Source organism: Nyctereutes procyonoides, unplaced genomic scaffold (assembly GCF_905146905.1).
Source record: "Nyctereutes procyonoides isolate TBG_1078 unplaced genomic scaffold, NYPRO_anot_genome, whole genome shotgun sequence".
In the NCBI taxonomy this organism is placed as follows: Eukaryota; Metazoa; Chordata; class Mammalia; order Carnivora; family Canidae; genus Nyctereutes; species Nyctereutes procyonoides.
This window is the reverse complement of record NW_026575126.1, coordinates 16,179,016-16,205,060: the sequence shown is the minus strand read 5'-3', so window position 1 is coordinate 16,205,060 and position 26,045 is coordinate 16,179,016. Positions and strand designations below refer to the sequence as shown.

At 34.3% G+C, this 26,045-nt stretch overlaps 1 protein-coding gene across 1 annotated transcript; it reads right to left on the bottom strand.

Moving 5' to 3' along the window:
- Window positions 1-3,930: 3,930 nt before the first annotated feature.
- On the bottom strand, window positions 3,931-25,111 carry LOC129519778 (calcium-activated chloride channel regulator 1-like). Its single transcript, XM_055340640.1, has 14 exons — window positions 24,953-25,111; window positions 23,479-23,619; window positions 23,135-23,282; window positions 22,499-22,607; window positions 20,325-20,505; window positions 17,278-17,505; window positions 15,865-16,089; window positions 13,534-13,711; window positions 11,978-12,078; window positions 11,423-11,647; window positions 9,816-10,086; window positions 9,078-9,248; window positions 8,304-8,543; window positions 3,931-4,271 (listed from the first exon to the last, which is right to left on the bottom strand). The coding sequence occupies exons 1-14, from the start codon at window positions 25,109-25,111 to the stop codon at window positions 3,931-3,933; spliced, it is 2,718 nt and encodes a 905-aa protein (XP_055196615.1).
- Window positions 25,112-26,045: the final 934 nt, after the last annotated feature.

The following is a 26,045-nucleotide window of genomic DNA, read 5'->3' as shown; positions in this document are numbered from 1 at the left end:
TTTATTTATTTATTTATTTTTAATTTTTTTAATAAATTTTTATTTATTTATGATAGAGTCAGAGACACAGGCAAAGTTCCTTTTAGAAACCAATTCTTTTTTTTTTTTTTTTTTTTTTTTAGAAACCAATTCTTCAAGTTTTTCTCTTTTAAAAATCATGAATAGCTGGTCGAATATGTTAAATACCTTTCTGCATCTATGGAGATATTCAGAATTCTTTTAACTAGTTAATATAGTGAACTGCTTTAATAGGGTTTCTTTTTTTTTTTAATTTTTATTTATTTATGATAGTCACACACACAGAGAGAGAGAGGCAGAGACGCAGGCAGAGGGAGAAGCAGGCTCCATGCACCGGGAGCCTGATGTCGGATTCGATCCTGGGTCTCCAGGATCGCGCCCTGGGCCAAAGGCAGGCGCCCTGGGCCAAAGGCAGGTGCCAAACCGCTGCGCCACCCAGGGATCCCTAATAGGGTTTCTTTTTTGTTATTATTATAAGTTTTACTTTTTTATTATTATTGGTTTCTTCATTTCATTTGAAACTCAAGTATAGAATTCAATTAATAATTCTCCTTAATTGTGGATACACTATTATCATTGATGCATGGCTCCTCCATTGGATCATTTTACTTATTTTTATCTTACTATCCACAACCCTATTCCATTTATTCTATCCTCAAAGACTTTTGCTTTAAGGTGTTTATAATATATCCTGATAAAATAAAGTGTTATTTTTGTGTATGTCTTTGTGTTAATTTATATAAATGGTATTGTCAGTATTGTCTTATAGATCATACTTTGTTTCAGCTCTTTTCACTCTAAATATTTAAGATGTATTTTGTTGCTGTATATGCATATACTATATTACTTCTAAGTGTAGTACAGTATTTTAGATTCTGTATCCATAGCATTTGCTTATCTGTTATTCCCTTAAGGATGGACACCTAAAGTAACTTTCAACTTTCTGTAACTACAAAATAATTGTAAATATCCTCATGGTAAATATCCTCATGTAAGTTGCCTTTTGGTTTGTGTGTTAGTTTATACTCAGATGTGTGATTGTTGGAGCATATTATAATATATATATATATATATATGTATATGGAATTCATTAAGTATTGTCAGATTATTTTCTGTGATACTGCTTCAGTTACACTCCTCCAGTAGATGATGAGATATCATTTCTTTACTTTCTTACCTACAACTGCTGTTACCTTAATTTTTATTAATCTGATGGATGTTAAGGTTTACCTCAATATTACAATTAGTATTTCTCTAATTCTAGGGCTTTTCTCTGATTTCTACACCTATTTGCCTTTGAACTTCCTTTAAATGATTTGCTTACTTAAATCCTTTGCTTGTTTTTCTATTGAGATTCCCTGTCTTTTTGTTATTCATTTGCAGCTGTTCTCATGCATGCCAAGTATTGAGCTAGTTTTCCTAACACTATCTGGACATTAGTTGTGGTGTGACTTTACTTTTCTGATAGCTCTAAAAAGAATTGTTGATTTTCAGTTATTTAGCTTTTTTCTTGTTATGAGCATGGGATGATGACCCCTAAGCTCTTTACATGTGAGACCAGTGCTGTTGACTTTTTATAGATTGACTTTGTGTTTGGTAACTTTGCAGAACTTTCCTACTGGTTTTAATTATTGTTAATTCTAATTGTTATTAGATTTTCTATGTCACTTTCAAATAATTACAGTTTTGTATGTTTCTTTCCAGTTATTGTATCTTTTTTATTTTATTTTATTTTATTTATTTATTCATGAGAGACAGAGAGGGAGGCAGAGACCTAGGCAGAGGAAGAAGCAGGCTCCTCCTCACAGGGAGCCTGATGCGGATCTTGATTCTGGAACCCAGGGATTATGCCCTGAGCCAAAGTCAATCAACTGCTAAGCTACCCAGACGTCCCTCCAGTTATTGTATCTTCTATTCTCTCTTTTTTTTTTTCTTACTGCATAGGAATCTTTGCTAAGTGACTGCTAAAGTTCTATGAATCATTTCTCAGTATAGTGGTCATTTAGATGAACAAGTTATCTACTCACCCTTTGAGACTTTCATGGTTAACAATAATTTTTAAATGATTTATAGGCTCTTAAGTGATTTATTTTCTTAGGAATTTAGAATTTTCCCTCTCTGGTGTCAAATTTCATATCCCTACTTGAAGATTTAAAACCTCTTTTTAATTTTAAATGACCAGAATTTAGACATTAAGGTTCACAAAGTTTTCATTTTTAATGAGAATAGTTGAATTATTATATACTTGCATGCATGTATTGAGATGATAATTTTTCTTTTTAATGTATTAATGTGAATTTTGTTGATTTTCTAATATTAAACCACCTTTGGATTCTTGGCATAAATTCAACTTGGTCATAATACAAATTTTTTTAAAAGTTATTAAAATGTATTTTGTTTATTTTTATTATATGTTATTTTTATATATTCTTCTGGATTTGACTTGCTAATGTTTTATAATTTTTTTCACTGACTTTTCAGATATATAAAATGTGTCCTTTCAGACATTCAAAGAGTTTTTAAAATCTTTCTGCTTATGAACAAAGGATTTTCTTTTTCTTCTTATTTTTTTTTTATAGATTTTATTTATTTACTTGACAAAGAGAGAGCACAAGCAGGAGGTGTTGCAGATAGAGGGAGAGGGAGAAACAGGCTCTCCACAGATCAGAGCCCTGGTGCAGGGCTCCATCCCAGGACGCTGGGATCATGAACTGAGCTGAAGGCAGACACCCAACGGAGCCATCAGGTGCCCCACAAAGGATTTTCTTGCAATATAACAGTCGCTCTTTGTCTTTCTCAGAAAAAAAAAATCACACTATTGCTGTATTAATAGCTGAATTTACATTTTACTACAAAATTGTATGTTTCACAGTTAAATTCCTGAAAGGCTGTGTGTTGATTCAGATCACCACTATTAAGTGGTTAGTTCTCATATCAAATCCTCACAATACCATGTGCATATCATATTTTTGTGGGTATTTTTTGATGTCACAGGCCAAATTTGATTTCTTTGAAGGTATGAAAATAATTACTGATTTTTTTTTCTTTTATCCCCCCTATGCTGTACCTTTTATTCCCATCACTTCGTCCATACCTGGAAGCCTGTACTTCCCACTCCCCTTTATCCATTTTTCCCATCTCCCTATTCCCCATATTCATTAATTTGTTTAATAAATATTTATTGAATATATGCTATGTATCTAGTACTATTCTAGAAGCTGAGGATACAACATTGAAAAAAAAAAAATCCCTGCCCTGATGGTGCATCATGGTGATGATACTCTTAGGACCTAATAATGTATCAGAATATAAATAGGACTTTACTGTGACATTTCACAATTCATACAAAGTAGCATTCTTTCTATCTAATAGTCATTTCATACCTAGGATCAAAACTTTGATATATCACTGTTAATTAATAATAAAAAACAGATTTGACCTCCTTACTGTGTTAGACCTTTCTAATTGAAAAACTTTTATTGTTCATTTTGATAATTATGTAAACATAAAGTATTCATTCATAAGCAAGAATGAAGCCTAAATAATTCTATCACAAAATTACATTTGTTGTAGATATATAAATATTTTTATATGGCTTGGATAAATTCTGATTTTGTTAATATACCAAATGAATTTGTAGCATATTGAAAATGTTTCTTAAAATACCTTCAAGTAAAATACCTTCAAGTACATTTTCTTTTTTTATTGAGTTAATAAACGGATTTTTCAAAGAGAGGAAATAGTATATTCATCTTGCTTTACATTTAGCAAGTAATTAGTATTAATGAACTCAAGTAGGAAGTTTACAACTTTTGTACATTTACAAAGAGTTTGTCATAGTGTAGCAAATTCTAAATAAATGTTAACCAAGTATATGTAACATTAGATTTTATTTCTAATACACTTACTAGTTTAAAATATAGATAAAATCAAAGCTAATCCCCAAATTGCCAAACTGGTTGCAGTAATCGTGATGCCCAGAGCAGGGACACTGGAGTCCTGTGGAGGAATAAACTTGATTGCTTGTGCAATATTAGAAACCTCTGAAGTGACATTAGCTTCATGGATGGCTTGAATTGCAATATAGAATTTGGTACCATTTTCTATTTTAAAAGGTTCTAGTTTAAATTCAAAATGTTCTATTGAGCCAGCCTCCTTAGGTATCAGTCTGGAAGTGTTCACTAAAGCAGCATTGTCAAAATCTTCTCGGAGATCCAGGAAACACTTACTTATTCTTATAATGTAGCTGTTGGCTGGAAAACAAATAGATACTTCATGTATATTAAAATCACTAGGATGCCTTAGTACCACTATATTGTCTTATATTTAGAGGCCTATCAAAAATGCCAGTAGGATTTGGACATGGTAATGACAGATGTGGGTTTTATCTGGTTATTCCATCTTTATTTTAAGAAATATGCGGGCAGGTTTTTTTTTTTTCAAAGATTTTGTTTATTTATTCATGAGAGACAGATGAGAGAGAGGCAGAGACACAGGCAGAGGGAGAAGCAGGCTCCACACAGGGAGCCTGATGTGGGACTCGATCCCAGGACTCCAGAATCACGCCATGGGCTGAAGGCAGGCGCCAAACCGCTGAGCCACCCAGGGATCCCAGCAGTTTTTTAATCTAGTAATCTAATCACAAAAATTAATTCAAAATCATATAGTACTAGGGATGCCTGGGTGGCTGAGTGGTTGAGCATCTGCCTTCCACTCAGGGAGTGATCCCAGAGTTCCAGGATCAAGTCCCACAACGGGCTCCCTTCATGGAGCCTGCTTTTCCCTCTGTTTGTCTCTGCCTCTCTCTGTGTCTCTCATGAAAAAATGAAATATTTTTAAAAATCATATCGTACTAAAAAACATGAAATACAGATTTTTTTAGCAATAGAAATATAAAGAGGTGAATCTACTTTTAGAAGAAGGAACACAATAACTTTCAAGTATAGGAAAGACATTTAGTACCCCACATCTGTATTATTTCTCTTTAAGCTGAGAGGGAGTAATAGGAGGGGGGAGTAAGAGATCAGTAGAGTGAGAGACAGGGATAAGGATAAAGGAAAAAAGGAAGCAGAGAGGCTAGAATGTATACTGATTAAAGTGTGCTGAAGAGCTAGGGAGACTTTGATTAGTACCTTAATTCTATACTTTCTAGCTGTGTAACAAAGAAAAATATATTTCACCCTTTTTACCTTTTCTTTCTATAAATTGGAGATTCAGTCATTCAATTCATTCAACAAATACTTATTGAATGCCTACTAGTTGAGTGTTGAGAATTATATATGATAATATATGAAAAGTGTTTATTTTTTATTTTTTTAAAGTTTTTATTTATTTATTCATGAGAGACACAGAGAGAGGCAGAGAGAGAAGCAGGCTCCATGCAAAGAGCCCGATGTGGGACTTGATCCCGGGACTCCAGAATCATGCCCTGGGCTAAAGGTAGGTGCTAAACCACTGAGCCACACAGGCATCCCATGAAAAGTGTTTAGTAAAATGTCTGGGGCCTAAATACTTGAAATGTTAGTTATTAAAACTGTTATTTTGTCAAGAAAAGAAAGGAAGATGCTGACACAATTTTTTTTATTCCAAAATGCTTTTAGAGATCTACTAGAGCCATCAATATAAAAATATATTCTCACATTCTGAAATACTATGAGTGATAAAACATCAGAAGTTTCTTTGGGGGGCAGCCCCAGTGGCCCAGCGGTTTAGCGCCGCCTTCAGCCCAGGGCATGATCCTGGAGACAGGGGATCGAGTCCCACGTCAGGTTCCCTGCATGGAGCTTGCTTCTCCCTCTGCCTGTGTCTCTGCCTCTCTGTGTCTCTCTGTCTTCTCCCTCTGCCTCTGTCTCTCTCTCGGTGTCTCTTATGAATAAATAAAGAAAATCTTAAAAAAACAAAACATTTTTTTTAAGTGAAGACTAATTTTTCGTGAAATGTTGAAAGTGTTTAAAGTGTGTGATGAATAACCTTAATTTGGTGGTTTAAAAAAAATTCAGACCTTCTGCCTTAATCTAGTTTTTCAATAATAGGACTTATCAATCCACTTTATTACCCTTCACACACATTTAGGTGTGATCATCTATCTTTTATCTATCATCTATCCTTTATTTTAATTTAGATATGTATATATATTTTTTTAATTTAGATATATTATTGTGAAATTTTGCTTTTTTGACCTTGTTCATATTGTTTGATTCCTTCTCTTCCTGACTCCCTAAATGTGCCTCCCTCACCCTATTTATGCAAATTGTACTCATTCTTCAAGATACAACAGGAAGCCCAACATCTTCATGAAGACTTGTTTACATATTTCATCCACTGCGATGAACTCCTATTGCATGGGATAGAGTTTTCTAGATTATTTTATGGAGGTTAATTTATTTGTCCAATTAGATCAGATTCTTAAGGACAAAGGATATGTTTTATTTTCATTTTGTATCAACTAGAGTATCTGGCACTGTGTTGGGTTTGCATTGGACTCCTTTACTTGTTGATGAACAATACAATTATTAAGTTGGTGCCCAAAGTGATGATAGTATCATAGAATTATAAAATATTAGAATTGCATCTACTTGTTTTAATACTTTTAGGTCCTGGTAATTCTCATATTTGACAGGTATGGAAATTGGGTCCTTAAGAATTTAAGAAATTCATTGGAGATTATATAGATATTCATTTATTCTTTGAGATACTGCTACTACCTTCTTTTGCAATGCTTGATGGTAGCACTTGATAGCGACTACAACTTCTTTTTATTGGTCACAAGGAAAAGGAGATTAGATCCCACCTAGTTTTATGTATTTGTGCTTAAACATAGTGAAGTTCTTTCTCTCCTAGGGTCCAGATGTAATGCAATCTTTCTTTTTTTAGTTCCTATAATTGACATGAGGGCATTAATTATGAACCCAATCTTGAACTAAAGGCATGATCTTGACTGAATTGAATTCAGAATTAAACATTTGGTCAGGTAATTTTATTTGTGGCTTTTTCGTGGAGGGATTTTTGTTGTTGTTCTTCTGCCGTATTTTTAAGGATCATAGCATGAAAAAAATCATGTATTTCAGAAGTTGTCATGATAAGAGTTTTCAACATTGAAGTACAAAAGAGCTCTTTGTAGGTATTCTATGGGTTTTTTTTTTTGGTTTTAGAATTATTTTTTCCTTTTATAATATAAAAAAATACAGCTTTGAAAAATGTAATACAGGAAATGAAAGATTAAAAAGCGTCATTTCTTTTGAGAATGTGTGAGGTTTATTGTAACCCAGGAGAAAGAGTACTGAACATTGGGCTTTTCAGCTCTGACAAGCCCTGAGATATTGTATATATATCGATATTGCATATTGCTTTCATTTTCCCTCTTTAAGAGAAAATAGCAAGATTGGCTTTATCTCAAAAGAATCTACTAGTCTAGCACAATGTTGGAATACGATAGGCATTCAATAAATAGTAGTTAAATTCAGTTTAAGGTATAGATACAGTGACTTGACTTTTTAGAACCAGGGCAATTTCTTACAAGGAACTTGCAATGAATGAGATATTTCAGCCTTGAACTTTATTGAAACTCCATGGCCAAATCTCTTCAACTAGTGAGTTTCTCTTCACGTGATCCTCTCTCTCTGTGGGACACCTTCACTTAACTTGGCAAACTCCTTTCATTCTTTAAAACTTATGTCAGGGATAGTCTTCCCAGGGAAGCTTTATTAAGATATACCTTGTGATCTTAACCCCTGACCAAGAATTTGTGGCCTTCCCCTGTGGCCTTCCAATGGCTGCCATTGTTGTGCTTACAACTAATCTCATCACATTCTGTACAATTGTGTGTTTACTTGCAAAAAATGGCTTCTGCACTCAATTGACTGTGAGAGTAGAGATTATTTCTTACGAACCTAATAATGTTTGAAAATTCAACAAAAGATAATGAATGAAATTGTACAGGTACAGAAACACTTAGAAAAACTTCTTTGTTAGAAGAGAATGCAATAGAAAGCTGTTAACTCATTCTTCTCAAAGTCATTTCTAAGATGCTTCATATTGTAAGAGGCAGTTTGGCACAACATAATTGACAAGAGTGGGTTAGATTTCTAAGTTATTAAATATAGAAGGAATTTGGGCCAGTTCATCATCTCTTGGAACTTTAGTATTTACATCTAAGAGTAGGTGAGTAATGGCCCATAGTAAATGCTTCTTATATGTTATTTATAAGTAGGGCATTAGACAATTCCTAGCAAATGAAAGCCAAAGGGATTTCTTTTATATATTTTAAAACATAATATGAAACTTACCTTTTCCTTTATCAAGGACTTTGCCAGGGGCAGTCCATGATAGTTGTATGTGATCTTCTTTAACCTTAGCCTCAAGGTCTGTGATTTTGCCAGGTGGGAACACGTGGGTATGATTGCCAGCAGGAGGAGCTCCTGATACAGTAAATGACCCTCCAGAGGTTAGTCGGCTGAAGTCTTCTATTTCAGCCTCTGCCTTGTCATCTTTGACTTCAGGCCTGGGTGGGTTCAGTATAATTTTACCTACCAAAAAAAGTAATTTTATGACCTTTCATGGTGCTATGCCTGTTCTTTATCTTGTAATCTTATCTTGCAGCTGTAGAGGGGTTAATATTGATTGTAGACATTGAAAAAGTAACAGCCTTTAGTAGAAAATCTTGTTTTGTTAGTGTCATTTTAAAATTGATGAGGAGACATTATGCAGTGTTAAAACTATCTCAACATAACTGTCTTTATTACTTAACTGTAAATTTCTTTGAGGACAAGTAATGTATCTTATTTATCTTAGTAGCTATAGCTTTTAGCACAATGCTTCCCACATAGGGAGGTACTCAGTAATTTTTTTTTATGTAAATGAAATGAAGTGAGGAGGATGTAAACAAAATATGTTGGAAGCATAGTCCTGTGTTTAAGTTTATTAACATGATTATGGTTTTGAAATATGCAGATGATTATATAACTGTATACTTATATTTTCCATAGTATTTAATATTTTCAGTGCTTGCCACATGTAACTTACCTAAACAGATGACACATTTCTATTTTAGTGCCACTTACCATTTTCAACGTAGCCTGGTATATACAGAGCTTTGTTCTGCTGTTGTCTTAAACTTAGTCTAGCCATGTTGTTTTTTGCCTGGGCATGTACTTTTAAACTGTATCTACCATTTCCATGGTAATCTGTAAAATATCTTGAGTAGATGCCATCATTCTTCACAGTATCAGCGCCTAAATATTATAATATAATAACTAACCATTCAAAAGAGTAACAGTGACAGTCCTAACTATTCATGAGCACTAGTGTTGGCAGTCATTTTGGGAGTGAGTATAGATAGCACAGTGGTTTAAGTACATGAATCTCAGAATCAGACTTCTTGGTTCAGAGCCTGGCTTGGCTACTTGCTAACCTTGACCTTGGAAAAGTAATTCGTGGTAAGCATTCAGTTAACATTAAATATTATTATTTCATAAGGGAATCTTAACAAAATGAAGTTATATTTTAACTATATTTTAACTAGAAGAAGCAGATGCAAAACACTGACACTAATGAAAATAGAGAAAAATTATACTCCATTTCCATGAGGAAGGTAAAATTGTTCATAAAATTTAAAGAAGATAAATGTGCTCATATTTATGTATAGTCAAGATAACAGTAAAAAGTATTAAAAACATTAAAATCAACTTTTATTTACTTAAAAATAAATTTATTTGCATATGTAGTAAATATTGATTTCTATGTTATATGACTATAGCAGGATTTTAGGTTAAGTGGAAATTGATGCAGATTCTAATTACCTGCACCATTGTCCCAGAGCTCCAGTATTACTTGATGTCCATCTTCAGTTTCTATAATGGCTGTTACATTGATTCCCAAAACAGGCAAAAACCCTTGACTGACTTGTGCATAAACAATCATTGGGCTAGGGTAATGTGTTGTACTTTGGCTCATGTGAGCAGTTGCAATTACTGGGAGTGTGGTAGGACTTCTTGCTCGAGTAGTCACTGTCACCGTTAGCATTTGAGATTTGGCATGTTTATTTAGAAGACTATAAGTCCAAGTACCTGTCTGAAAATTGAACATATCTATTTGAGAGCTTTTATAATATTTTCTTATTCCTGTTTTGAATACAAAATTATTTAGAAATTTAAGCAGAGTAATAGTAATGATTTTTACTATTCAATTTTATAAGTTAGTAAATAGCATGACTATAAATCTCTATTGTACTTGGCTTTTAAAAAAAAAGACATTTATTTTGAGAGAGAATGAGACTGAGAAAGAGCGGGAGTGGGGGAGGAGCAGAGAGAAGGACAGAGGGAGAGATTCTTTTTTTTTAATTAAAAAAATTTGGGATCCCTGGGTGGCACAGCGGTTTGGTGCCTGCCTTTGGCCCAGGGCTCGATCCTGGAGACCTGGAGACCCGGGATCGAATCCCACGTCGGGCTCCCGTTGCATGGAGCCTGCTTCTCCCTCTGCCTGTGTCTCTGCCTCTCTCTCTCTCTCTCTCTGATGTGACTATCATAAATAAATAAAAATTTAAAAAAATTTTTTTAAAGATTTTATTTATTCACAAGACACACACACACACACACACACACACACACACACAGAGGCAGAGACACAGGCAGAGGGAGAAGCAGGCTCCATGCAGGGAGCCCGATGTGGAACTTGATCCCAGGTCTCCAGGATCACGCCCTGGGCCAAAGGCGGTGCTAAACCACTGAGCCACTGGGGCTGCCCGAGGGAGAGATTCTTTTTTTTTGTTTTTTTTTTTTAAGATTTTATTTATTTAATCATGAGAGACACGGAGGGAGAGAGGGAGAGACACAAGCAGAGGGAAGAGCAGGCTCCATGCAGGGAGCCCGAGGTGGGACTCGGCTCGGGACTCGATCTGGAGACTCCAGGATCGTGCCCTGGCCAAAGGCAGGCACCAAACCGCTGAGGCACCCAAGGATCCCCGAGGGAGAGATTCTTAAATGGATTCCTAGTTGAGCACAGAGCACAGAGCCCAACATGAAGCTCCATCTCAGGACCCCAAAATCATGACCTGAGCCAAAATCAAGAGTTGGATGTTTAACTGATGCCACCCAGGTACTCGTCTTGGTGTTTTTGTTTTTTTTTAATGACAGATAATCTGTTGTTGCTTTAATATTGACAGTGTAGGGCAGCCCGGGTGGCTCAGCAGTTTAGCGCTGCCTTCAGCCCAGGGCGTGATACTGCATTCCTGGGATCGAGTCCCACGTCAGGCTCCCTGCATGGAGCCTGTTTCTCCCTCTGCCTGTCTCTGTCTCTCATGAATAAATAAATAAAATCTTTAAAAAATACATTGACAATGTAGTAGATGTTACCTTCCCCCCTCTAAATTGATTGATAAATCACGGAGAAAATAAAAGAATATTCTTACCTCTGCAGTCCCTGGTATTTGAAGTCGAGCAGACCGAATATTTAGTTTATTTTCTTTGAAATCTGAGGTTTTATATTTTGTTCCTTTTGGATCTTGGAGAATAATTTCTGGCTTTTGTATTGTCCATGTGACAACAAAGAAAGTGTCATTTCCAATTGTACTATCCACAGGCACTGTACCATTTATCCATTTCTCCCCTGTAATATTCAAGGCTTTACTTTCCAACTGTTATATAAATAAAACAAAGAACACAGAGAACCATTTTGTAATTATAGTTAATAAAATTTCAAAGTTTTGTCAGTTCAGAGTAATTCTAAATTTATGTCTAAGATTTCAATAAAATAAGAATCCTTTTGAAGAATTTTCCAAATAAAATCACTTATAATTACAAAGAAGAGATAAATGAAAAGATGGCTGCAAGTGTCACAGAAAAGAAAATTCAATAAGAAATATTTTCAGGCAAAAGAGTTTTTTATTAGAGAAAGAAATGCCTTCTTAGGATAATGGAAATTTATCATAAATGTGGAAGGCAAATAATTTTTCTGAGATACCAACCTGAATAGCCTGCTGCGTGATGCTGCCACTTCTAGATGAAATTCTACTGAAAGCATCAATAAGGCCATTTATGTCTTTATTGGCATAAAAACGATGTCCTCCTAAAATGGAATTATATTTACTTTTATAATACTAATTTTAATTGGGAAAATCATACTTGTTCTTTTGCTCTTATCAATATAAATTTGAAGAAAACTTCCAAGAACTGGCAAATATTATTGTTTTTATATCAATCATTAGATATAAGGACCTACCACATTAGTAAAGCTAATCTAACAACTAAATAATGTTATAAAAATGAAATTTAAGATAATTTTTTGAAACAGCTGCTTATTTTTAGTTGTGTTTAAGGCATGCCAAAACAATTTAGGGAATAACAGTCTAGAATTAATTAGAAAGTAAATGAGAAAATAAATAATATACGAGTTAACAAAGAGAGAAATTACATAGTTGTAAGGAATAGAAAAGGATGGGGGGGCCCAGATGGCTCAGTCAGTTAGGTGTCTGACTCTTGATTTTGGCTTGGGTTATAACCTCAGAGTCAGGAGATCCAGCCCCTCCATGGGCTCTGTGTTGGGTGTGGAGCCTGCTTAAGATTCTCTCCTCTCTCTCCCTCTCCCCCTACCCCACCATGCCAACATGCACACCCATGCTCTCTTTCTCTTTCTCTAAAAAGAAAAGGAATGAAAAAGGATAGATTGCTGGGCGCAAGAATTGGTAATCAGGACTTTAATTACTGCCTTGGGCAAATTGTACTTCTGTAGGTTTCCATTTCTTCTATGAATTAGTGCTATCTGAATCTTGACTGTAGGATTGAACAGGACAAATATGAGCAAGAATTTTGGAGTTGGGCAGCCCCTGTGGTGCAGTGGTTTAGCGCCGCCTGCAGCCTGGGGTGTGATCCTGGAGGCCCAGGATCGAGCCCACGTCGGGCTCCCTGCATGGAGCCTGCTTCTCCCTCTGCCTGTGTCTCTGCCTCAATCTCTCTCTCTCTCTCTCTCTCTCTCTCTCTCTCTCTCTCTGTGTCTCTATGAATAAATAAATAAAATCTTAAAAAAAAATTTTGGAGTTGAGGAAGTCATTAGTAGCCATGGAGAAAGAAGTTTCAATTTGGTGGTATTGGTAGAAAGTGATGAGAAATGAATGAAGATGGAGTATATTGACTAATATTAGAAGAAGCTGACATAGGTAGAAATGCAGGAAGTGGGGGGAGAGGAGAGATTAATTTGAACGACAAGGAAGGGACAAGATTAATTTTTAGGATAGGAAATTTTTGAGCAGTTTTATGGCTTAACGAGAAAGAGCTTGGAAATGGGAAAGACTAAAAATATATTTTCTATTCAAACTATTTTTTTTTAATTTTTATTTATTTATGATAGTCACAGAGAAAGAGAGAGAGGCAGAGACATAGGCAGAGGGAGAAGCAGGCTCCATGCACCGGGAGCCCGATGTGGGATTCGATCCCGGGTCTCCAGGATCGCGCCCTGGGCCAAAGGCAGGCGCCAAACCGCTGCGCCACCCAGGGATCCCTTTCAAACTATTTTCCAAAGGTTTACCTGTCATATTTGACAGAATCTCCAGTTCTTTGGCAGCAGAAGGTCCCAGAGCAATGGTATGGATGACTGAACCACTTTTCTTTACCTCCTCGAAGCATAAGCTTATGTTATCATCTTCCCCATCTGTTAGTAATACAATTTCAGAACCAGAAGTATTCTGGTTACTGTGGATAATTGCCTGGTAGTGGAAAAGATTATTAATATAAAATATCATATCTTAATAAATTTAAAATAAAAATAAACCTACTCTTTAGTCTTGGAGAAGTCTTTAGGCCTATGCTTCAGAGTAGGCTAAAGGAAACTTTTTGCATTGTCATTCCAGGCTGAGTTGGCAAGGAATTTAATGTAATGTACAATGGCCTTGGAGGTTTTTAAAGACAGAGTGTTAACAGTGCTTCTAATTCTTTCAAATATATTCATGCTACCCAAGAGAGGAGGAAGAAAAAAACACTTAGAACAATGCCTAGCATATAGTAAGTACTAAGTGCATGTTAGTTATTATTATCCCGGGAGATGCTTGAGGTAAAGGCAAAAGACTCAAGCAGTTTTGGCAATATACTAGACAGCATTTGCAAAGTCATGACTAAAGGCAGATATGCCAAGTAAAATGATGTGCCTTTTTATGTATTTTAGTTGATCATTGAAGAATCTGAGAATTTCCTGGAAAAAATCATTGACCTGCCGTAAAGTAAGAAGTTCATAAATTTACCAAGTATTATAGTTTTTATGTCTCTTTCTGACTTCTGTCAAGAGTATTGCCTAAAAATCCTTGGTCAAACAAATTAAGAGCAAAGTTTCCCTCTGCCATTTGCTAAATATAATATCTAGTGTTTAGTATATCCCTGCCCCCTTATAGAGTTCTGTAAATAGCTCAGTGTAGTGATTAGCTTTTTGGATTTTGGAATAAGAAAGACAAGGTTTTGAATCCTACCTAGATTTACCAACTACTATATGATCTTAAGAATGATGTTTGATTACTCTGAAACTCAATTTCCTTTTGTGCAAAATGGATATAATAATAATACATGACTAAAAAAGTAATGGTAAGGTAAATAAGATCATACATGTATTTAACACAGGCAGTAATGTAGTATATGATCAATAAATTTTAGCTGTTATGATTATGCAAGTGAAATGCTTATTGTTGCTATAGTTTCATTTTAAATGTAATTAAGAGGTATTTATAATTTTGTGACTTGACAATCTGTTCAGCAATAGACTCAGGTCAAAATATCATAAGATATATATCAAAATATATTAAGAAGAACATATAACCAATATGTTCAAACATTAAGACATATTTCTAAAGATATAGTACTATCATATTTTAGAAGCAAATAGACATATATAAGAATTATGTTTATTATAATAATAGAAGTCCTTTCTTGAGTACTTATAATTCTCACAAATGAAATAGGTACTGTTGTTTTCCACATTTCCTTAGTTGAGTAAACTGAGACTTTGAGTTGATAACTTACCCAAGGTCATTTTGCTAATAAATAATAGAGCCAGAATCTCAGGTTTACCTGAATTCAGAGCCTGCGTGCCTCCTTAAACCAATATGCTTTATAAAAAATAGACTCCACAAGAAAGCTAAGAGACAGTATTAATTAAAGACCTGAAAAAAGGGTAATAATTTCCACTTTTTTAGCTGAAGCAATAGGAGGGTCAGTGAAGGAAAGCAGTTTTCTATATTTGTGACTTAAAAATTGTCAATAAATAGGCTTAAACAGAAGCTATCTCAAAGGTTGGAAGAAATTCAAATGCATACCATTAGGCAGGTTAATGTAATGCTCAAAAGTTGTTCCCAATATTTTATTTCAAAATTTTTATTTCACTAAACTTCCACCTAATGTGTCTTGGGTTTGGTATTATACTGCTTGAGGAACTACATCTATCTTTGTGATTTTTAATTGTCAGTTTAACTTGAACTAGGGTTTTCTTTATCTATAACATAGAAATAGTACTAATTTCCCTCTTCCGCAGTCTCCTCTACGGCATTATTGTCTACTCATAGTAGTTCAGACTGTGGAAGTGATAAAGAAATGGAGAGCTCCTCAATAAAATCACAGTGATTACATGCACACTGGATTTTTCTTCCCTTACTTAACTACTCCCAATGCAACTTAATGCCTGAAGAGTATGTTGAGGGAATAACTACATTCAGAGAGGCTCCAGCTCTAAATAACAGACAGTTGGGGAGTCTTTTAAAAATGTATATTATTTAGATATGGGACCTATGAGCTCATGACCCTTGTTCAAAGATAATGGAGTAAAAATAAAAGCAATGGTAAAAAACAAATGACATTTAGAAAAGCATTTTTATTTTACCTGGAATCCTGCCCTGAGACCACTGCAAATTGAAGTTCCACCACCGGCTGCTTGAGGCAGGTTTGCAATGATCTTTTCATAAGCATTATGATCAGTTATTTCTGTTAGGTAATTTTGGATTGTAGCAGAACTTTCAAATGTGACCATACCAGTCAAGGATCCCTTTTCAATAATTTGAATCAAGTACAGTTCTGCTGCTTGATTCATTCGAAAGAGACGGTCTTCCTGCAAGAAAAAGATGTCTGAACAATTCCTGAGTCTCCTCAAATCTTGACAGATTAGTGAAAGACCAAGTTGTTCGTGAGCGAGAGATCATGATAGTAACTGATTACCATATTTTAGAATTTGATTCCTTTATTTTATTTAAAAGGAATAATATTTAAAAAAATTTGAAAATCAGTCATGTTATACTTAGTAAAGTCTTAAAAATCTGGGGCACCTGCATGGCTCAGTAGTTGAGTATCTGCCTTTGGCTCAGGTCCTGGGATCGAGTCCTGCATTGGGCTCTCCCTGCAGGGAGCCTGCTTCTCCTTCTCCCTATGTCTCTGCTTCTCTCATGTGTCTCTCATGAATAAATAAATAAAATAAAACAACCTATGCCTTTTTATTTAAGTTTTATTCAGGAATTTATACTAAGAAAATAATTTAAAAATGCATACAGAAATGTACATTGCAACCTAATTTTTGTAACAAGTTGAAAACTCTAAACGGGGTTGACTAAATTATAATATGTGCATATGATACCACCACTAAAAATTACATCATGAAGTCATTTTTTTTCCATAGGGAGTTTTTAAGGTATATAAGTAAAAAAATCACATAGGAACTCCTAAGTGCCTGTGGGATTTCAAAAAAAAATCGTATTATAAAATACTATATAAAATATCACGTTTTTGAGGAGGAAAAACAAATGCACAAGAAAGACTAGAATGACATACGCTCAATGGTGGAATTATGGATGAAATTTTTTTTTGTTCAGTTATAGTATTTCTGGTTTGTTTGTTTTTTTTTTTTTTTTTAAATTTATTTATTTATGATAGTCACACAGAGAGAGAGAGGCAGAAGCAGGCTCCATGCACTGGGAGCCCGACGTGGGGATTCGATCCCGGGTCTCCAGGACCGCGCCCTGGGCCAAAGGCAGGCGCCAAACCGCTGCGCCACCCAGGGATCCCTCTGGTTTGTTTGAATTCAAAGAATAAACATAATCCATAGTCCAATCATCTTAATATAACAATTATTTTTATTATAGGATATTATCTCCTAGTACTTGTCTATATAGAATCATTGTACTAAAATTTATTATAATAATAAATATGTATTTTAGTTAGCTTAATAGAATTAAACCTAAGATTAAATTATATTTCTAATAGCTTAACTACTTAATTTAAGAGAGCTAACAAATAAATGTTTTACCAAACTCATGCTTCCAGATTTATCAAGTACCAAGCAGACTACTCGCTGTTTGGACTTCAGCAATGAAAATGTAGGATGAGGTGGTGGATCTGTTCCTGTCATGGGAGATGCATTCTGAAAATCTTCAGAGTTCATAATTATATCCCATGTGCTTCTGCTATTACACATTTTGTTTTGTAGGTTTGGAGCTTCTGTATTGTGAGTTTCTGCTGTACAAAATTCAGTTACCTGTAAAAAAATGATTTAGAAGACTCAAATATAATAATTGGTAAGCATTACTTTCCTTTCCAAATATGCAGCAGGCTGGAACATCCTCCATATATTTTATCTCCTGACAATTAAAAATCATTTTATAACAATCTGACATCCATTTTGCATACCTCAGCAGAGAGGAAGCAAGGTGAAACCATCACTGGAAAGTTTTTTGGTAATTCTTTTACATAATAAGAGATCATGGCAGTTGGTGGGGAGGTGGGGGCAGAGGGTGGCAACTGGCACAACTGCTTAAATTAACCTATTTTCCCTTCTGGACTCTTGGGTGACTCAGGCTTGAATTAAGTTTAGTGGAAAAGGGACTGGATTTGCAGTAATTTCTAAGTTGCCCTTTAAAAGTGGGATAAAGAAAATGACCTTATTTAATTGCCTAAATGTTTTCTATATCTTTATAGTTGACCAAGAAACTTGAGAACAGATATTTTAACAAGCTGAATTATTACTGGCTCTAGTGAACTCTGACTTACATACTCTTCCTGAGAAAGTAATAAAATATAGGGAGAAAATGAGGAAATGTGATTGCTTCTTTTTCAGTTGCAAATGATGAGTTGTATCTAGTAATTCTGCCAAATGATGTTTCCTTACTATACAATTTGTGAAAATCCTCTCAAGTTTTGAAAACTTAGTAACTTGGGAAAATGCTCCCATAAATTAATGGAACATTCAAGAAGGAATTCATCTTGCAGTAAGTCTCAGATTATTAGAAATAATATTTTTTAAAGATATTTTATTAGGGAGAGAGAGTGCATGTGGGGAGGGGGGCACTTCTAGTCTCCTGCCTTCTTAGTCATCTCACTCCATTTTCCTCTTCACTGCTAGTATGGTTATCTTCCTGAAAGAATTAAGCTAATGATATCAGCTTGTAACACAGTATTAAGTAGGAATAATGAAGCTAAAGGATGGAAATCATGGAATTGAGCATTCAGTATTTCAGATCATATCTCTTTTGGGTCTGAGTTGATGCCCTAGGTACAGATGCTATGCAATTTATTTAATCTGGGTTTTGAAAATAAGTTAGTGTTAATCTGGACAAGATGTTCAGTATTTATCTCTGAGACATTGCTTATATAGTTAGTTGCCCTCCGTATTTCAGCTATATGATCTTCTTAATTATTATTCATTTCTCAGGTAGGCAGCATGAGTTATCTCCTGACAGATGCTCTTGGTAGTTATAGCTTGGTATAGACTGTACGATTCCAATTATCCTCTCGTGTCACATGATCTTATATCTAGTTGGATGCTGAATTCTGGTCTAGATTCAGCAGGTTAAAGTAAACTTTTTTGAATTGCATTTCAAATATTTCTAGGAGGGACCATTTTTAGACTAGAAAACAACTTCTTAAATATCTAATTGGATTCAATAGTTTTATTTTTTTTATTTTTATTTTATTTATTTATGATAGGCACACAGTGAGAGAGAGAGAGAGGCAGAGACATAGGCAGAGAGAGAAGCAGGCTCCATTCACCGGGAGCCCGACGTGGGACTCGATGCGGGTCTCCAGGATCGCGCCCTGGGCCAAAGGCAGGCGCTGAACCGCTGCGCCACCCAGGGATCCCCGTATTCAAGAGTTTTAGAAGCAAATATGAAGTCTATGTTTTTTACTCAAGTTCTGCTCAAGCATCATTAATGCTCTAGGCTCAAACAATTTTAAATTTTATTGGGACTAACAGGCCTTTACAAATCTCTACCCAAAGAAGTATTTGTTGCTAGTGATTTGGTATGTAGAAACTTGCTCCTTTTAAATAAGTTAGTCTTACTATCTAGAGGTAGTATATATTGATTTGTTTTTGATAATTTTCATATTTAAAAATCTTTTTTTACATGTTTAGAAACCTTCATTAGGTGACTATAATAAATTTACGTTAATTAACATTGGACTTATCCAAGGAAAGAGACAATGGACTATTATCTAAATATTTTTATAAATTTTAAAAATTAAAACTTTAAAGTTTATTTTGTATTCATCTTATGCTAAGCACTATGATCACACTTTATTCATACTACCTAAGAACAAAGACACTGAAGTATTATAATTCCCATTTATGAGATGAGAGAACTAAATCTCAGATTTAGCAGTTTGGTCGTAGTGACACAGTTTGAAAATGGCAGACAGGGTTTTGATAGCAAGTCTTTCTGACTCCAAGGCATCTGTTCTTATCCACTGAGCTTTATGCATTGAAACCAGATATTTCAGGTCAAACATTAGCTTTAAAACTTGAATTATTGTGTTATTATTTTATAATTGATAAGACTGGTAATTGTGAACTATTCCCTTAAGTTTGTTATGTAAAAACAGAGCCATGTACATTTTCACAGTATCACTTTGCAATAGCTTGATGTACTTTAATAAATACATCTAGTACTTTAGAAAGTTCTAGAAAGTCTAGAATGTCAGTACTTTTCTAAAGCTATAGAATGAATTACTTTGGAAAAGTAGTATGACTAACACTTAGGCAACAGAATTAAAAGTGAGGTTGTAGTTTTAGAGCTATACAAATCCACAGAGTCAGATGAGGGAAAGGATGTAAGAAATTATGTGACATCAATGAAAAGGGAGCAGTTCTACTTCTGAAGAAAAAGAACAGGTTAAAAAAAAAAGATAGAATAATTTCCAGACACACCCTGACACAGGTTGGAGAAAATAGGCATTATTTGTCTGACTAATCTCCTTACTTTCTATTGGTATACATAACTTCATTGTAGAAAATCTAGCTTCCTTAACTAATTTTTCCTGAACTATTCCATTGTGAAATTAGAAAAAGAAGGTACTTACAGAATCAAGACTTTGCATAAACATTATGGAGTCCCTTGTAGTCTGCGATTTTTCTGGGATAAATGTACATTTTGCTTCATAGAGCCCTGTCTTTGAGTCACGCCTGCATTGCCTTGTTATACAGCTGTTTCCCCGACATTCCTTGAAAACCACATTAATGCCGGTAATATGAGTTGAACATCTATGATGAAAGAATTAAATTACGCTTATATATGAAGACCAGAAATCATGAAAAATTACTAACATCCTACAACCTTTCCCTTAATGATAATTTCTATAGATCACAAATATTTCATTTTCACAGAAGTAGGCAAAATGTCTTACCCTACTTACAATTGGTGTCAACAAGAATAATCATGTCAATTCATAGTTATTAACATTCATTATTCATTAACGTGATCACTTAATCTATAATCCTTGTGACCTTGAGCTAAAGATATTTCCTAAACTATAGGATTATTGTAAAGATAAAATGAGTTAAGAGATACAGAAGAGTGGCTTCCTAGTGGGGACGAGAGAGTCAACATTATGCTGAGAACCCTCTTAAATTTCTATATAGGATATAAACACACACATATTGCTATATAGATGTATACATATATGCATGTATACCATATATACAAAACCATGTGTTTATATGTGTTTGTGTTTATAGCATTTTGCAATTTGCATTTTGAAGACCACTGAGTTAGAAGGATGAAATAAACCTTTCTTTGAAATGCTTGTGCATTCAAACAAACCATTTTGTCTTTATGATAATTGTCAAGTCCCTGGCAAGGAATGTGGGGTGGAGTGTGGATAAAAGATTCTAAAGAGTTCCTGTTTATCTGTAGGATTTACTTTTACTCTGCTTTAATATTAAGCATCATGATATTAATCCACTTAGATAAATTTTTTTTGTATTGCAAGGGTTAAAGGAGATGGCAAGTCATATATTCCAAGAGAGTTAGCTCTAGAGTAAACCTGAAAATTAAACTTACCCTTCTTCAAAGTGCCTGACACACAGTGGGAGTTCATTAAATATTACTTTAGATACTTGTTTTTACTAATATACCTCTTTTTATGACTGATAAAAAAAAACCTATTTATTTTTCACTGACTTATCAAAAATTTGTTATTTGATACATTCTTTGTTTAGCTTTTACTTTACTTTGTGGCAGGCTGAAGTCTAAGGGATTAAAAAAAAAAAAAGGCCTCAAGATTCTTAAAGTCTAGTGTGGAAAATAAAATTACACAGATTACTACTGCTCTGTGTGTGAGAAGGCCATGTATGTTGCTTTGGAGACACTCTCACATCATTTCCCCAGGAAAAAGACACCTGGGGAACAAATGTTTAAACTGAGCCTGAAAGAATGAACAAGCATTGTTGTATAAGGGAGGTGGTGCAGGGAGGAGTTGCATGGGGTAAGAAACCTGTCTGCATGAGACTCCAGGCAGCACAGTAGGGATAAAGCAAACAATGTGAAGGACATGGGGAGAGGCATGTTTCTCTCATACCTCTTTTCTATAATATGTTTTTTATCCCAAAGACTTGTTTCCAATTACACTGATTTCTATTGTTCTTTAATACTCTGTAAATATTCCATATTTGAATATCTCATCTATTATTAATAGGACCTGTCTTAATCTACCCAGAATTATATTTAGATTTAAGAAATATAATAATAAATATTTATCTTTTAAAAATCATTTACTCACTTATGAAAAATACTTTTTTTAGCTTAAGATTAAATGAAGAATGAAATATATTTAACATGAAGCTCTAGTAGTTTAGTTGATTTCAGTGAAACAGGTTCACCTTAAAGACTTATGAATTAAATAGAATAAAAGATTGGGGAAATAAATAAAAAATGAAATAAAGGATATGGTAGGAACTTGAACTCCAGTTCTCAGATATCTCAAGGATTAGGCTACAGCTTTTTCCTTTCTCCTCTGACAATAACATATTTTAGTACAATCCCATGAATACTGAAATGAGTCCCAATTCCTGATTGATCTTGATTCCAAGGTAGAATCCCCAGAAATAGTTGGACATATACATAGTGGGGTAGGTTGGACAGTGCAATGAACTGTACGAGCATTTAACCACAGAGATGGCTTTTGTTTGCCTAATAGAAAATTTAAAAATAATAAGTGAAAAGATTCAAAAACACATTTGTTCAATACAATGATACCTTGTTGCTTCAATAGTGTTCTTTCTGGAAATATAGAATGGCTGGTTCACGTTATATTCATCAAATACTCCCCATCGGAGATGGGCCCACTCATGGACAAATACTCTGCCTATGAAAGAATATTATTACTTATAAATTAATACTTAACAATATTTTAATAAGTGTCCATGTATCTTATGTCCCCCTGCCTAATTGAGTCAGAGAACTTAGAAACTGACACCTTTCATTATGTAAAAAATGTTAGTATTTATGACATTTTTAAATTTATTATTTTTATTAAATACACACAAAGAAATATAATTATATTGGTATATTTCCAAACAAAGATATTAATTAGTACTTATTTCTGTCTTTTTAAGATCTTTAAAAATACCATTAATCACAGTGTCATATTTGTTGCCAATGTAAATAAAAATAGAAGTATAAAATACAGGGACGCCTCGGTGGCTCAGCGGTTTAGCGCCTGCCTTCGGCCTGGGGCATGATCCTGGAGTCCCGGGATCAAGTCCCACATCAGGCTCCCTGCATGGAGCCTGCTTCTCTCTCTGCCTATGTCTCTGCCTCTCTATCTCTGTGTCTCTCATTAATAAATAAATAAAATCTTAAGAAAAAGAAGTATAAAATAGATATCCATACCTCGGGACCCATAGATAGGCAAATTATTAGTCAACAAGAAGTTTGGAGTAAAATGTATATATTGTCCTTTTTCCCCACATTGTCCATATTGAAGTGTATAGGGATCATCTCCATATTTTAGGTAAGGATTGGCAACTATAACATCTGCCTAAAAAGCAGAAGAACAAATCAAAACTTCACAAGAGCAATAGAAACAAGGATTTCTTTTATCAAAGTTAAGACAAGTAAAATTACCAATTTAATTACTAAAGTAGTGGCTAGGAATTACTAAAAAATTATGAGTATTAATTTTTAGGAAGCACAGGAAGAGAAAAGCAGTCTAGGAGCTAGATAAAATACCCTACCTGGTCATATGATTCTTGTTTTGGCATTAAGTACTCAGATTTTGATTTCCAGGTCAGTGGAATTAAAATGCTTACATTCCTAAAATAAACTCTTCGTTTGGTGGCATGAAACAGGTAAGTTGAAGCTTCAATTACCATTTCCTGGCAAAATTAAAAATATTTTATGGTAACAATTTCACAATGAAATGAGCACGAAAGTGAATATATGAATAAGAAGGCAAATCTAAGCTCCCTTTCCCCAAATATTTTGGCAAGGCCTAACGAAAACATAAGTTGAATTTTATTCTCTCTTTAGTCTGTAAACTCATTTTTATATGTTCAGAAATCAACTCTATTTTCTACCTATCCAGACCTGCATTCAGTATTATGGGTTGGAGAGGGGAATGAGTTCTGGATGAGATTAAGACTGAGAGCTTGTTGGCAAGTTGCTTATTTGATTAAACAGAGGTGCTCATAATTGGGTTGAGAGTTTAAGTTTGGTAGGTTTTATACTTAATTGAAAACAAAACCACTTTGCTATATTTATTTTGAATTATTTTTTCATATGGAGTATGTTCATAAGAAGCAAAGTTTTACCAAGCAGCAATGAAACTAAAAATATGTAGGTCTCGTTGGCTTCACATTCCATTTTACCACTTCTTGTAAGACTGTATGAGTCACTTAGCTTCTCTCATTTATGCAACAAGGGTAATAATTTACCTTATAGGGATATTGGAGGATCAAAGAAGATAGTATATATTAAAATGCTATATATAAAGATGTTTTTATTATACTGATTAAGCTAAATAAAATTAAACAAATCAACTTCAAAAATATGCAATATTTTCTTTAAAACCAAATATATCAGAGATTTTAACTTTTCAGAGTTGACAAGTATGAGCAACTGAAAAAAATATATAATGAAGATCTAGGGATTAAGTGTAGGTTAGCTATTTAAATATTATAAAAGTAACTTTACTAAGGTAAAATTTGAAAAGAATTCTCCAGTAGGTCTAAGGTCTTTCTGTTAGCTTCGCAAGTTGAGAAATATTGTAATTTGGCCTTCTAATAATTTATTAGGGGAATGACTAATACTACTAATATGTGCTAAATTTTTTTTTAAATTTTTATTTATTTATGATAGTGACAGAGAGAGAGAGAGAGAGAGGCAGAGACACAGGCAGAGGGAGAAGCAGGCTCCATGCACCGGGAGCCCGACGTGGGAATCGATCCCAAGTCTCCAGGATCGCGCCCTGGGCCAAAGGCAAGCGCCAAACCGCTGCGCCACCCAGGGATCCCAATATGTGCTAAATTATACTTAAACTAAGCAGTTGTTAATCTTGACAGTTTAGATATATATTACATAAGTGATGAATACTATCTAAGCAGTTTTGAAAAGTTATAACTGTGTGAGCATGTATACATGCCTTGGCTATATAGATGGAAAATACTTACTGAAATAAAAATAAGTGGATAATAAAATTTTCTCTCTTACCTTTATGTTTTGAATGAGTTTTTCATCTTCTGGTACACTAGGGTTAATTGCAATGACCATGCCATCATATCCATTGTTATTCAAATTTACCATTGAGCTTTTCATTCCAGGCAAGAGATGTAAAGCTACGAACAGGATAGCTTTCAGACTGAGCACCATTTTTGTACATTACTTGTGGAAATGCAAGGAGAGTATTTATGTATCTCCTTAACTTACAAATTTGGTCTAGACCAAAATATTTGCATATTATATAACATTATGAATTGCTAAAATATTTTGATGAACTTTCTTTTCTCACTTCCTTATCCTAAAGATTTAAGTTGTTAAATAGCAATGGGGATTATGCTAACACATTTATCATACTTTTTAGGAAGCTGAGGTCTTAAGGACTCATGGAATTAATTCCTTAGATTGTGTAATTGTCATCCTCATCATGATGGTTAGTCATAGTCATAGTCATTGTCATTATTATCGAGATTGTGCCATCCAGGGATCTTTTCATAGAAAAGCACTCTATGGAAGGATGAGAAACTAAAATAAAAAGTACCAGGAAAGAGCAGATGAAAAAGGTATGTTTTAAAGAAACAAAACAAAAAAACAAATGAAGAAACTGGAATAGGTGTGGCAAGGAATTAGGTTCAAAGACTTCCTGTAGGTAGGAGTAATATAAGCACAGTGGTCAGGGACAACTATGGATCAAAAAGAAAATGGGTTAAAAAAAAAAAGAATAAATGGTTTTTTTGATTACCTTCTGTGATAACTACTTGTGTTTTCAGTTTTCATATAGCATTGAATGCTATAAGTCTTATATAACTTGAAAACTTAATATGCTTTGAATTTTTTTGAAGATGTTAGTTTTTTTATTTGAAAGAGAATGAGTGAGCATGGGCAGGGTCGGGGGAAATGCAGAGGGGGAAGCAGACTCCCTTTGGAGCAGGGAGCCCAATATAGGGCTTGCTCCAAGGACCCTGAGATCATGACCTGAGCCAAAGGCAGATGCATAACCAGCTGAGCCACCCATGCGAAAACTTAATATGCTTTAATTAAGATTCCTTTTTTGTTTTTGTTTTTGTTTTTGTTTTTTTTTAAGATT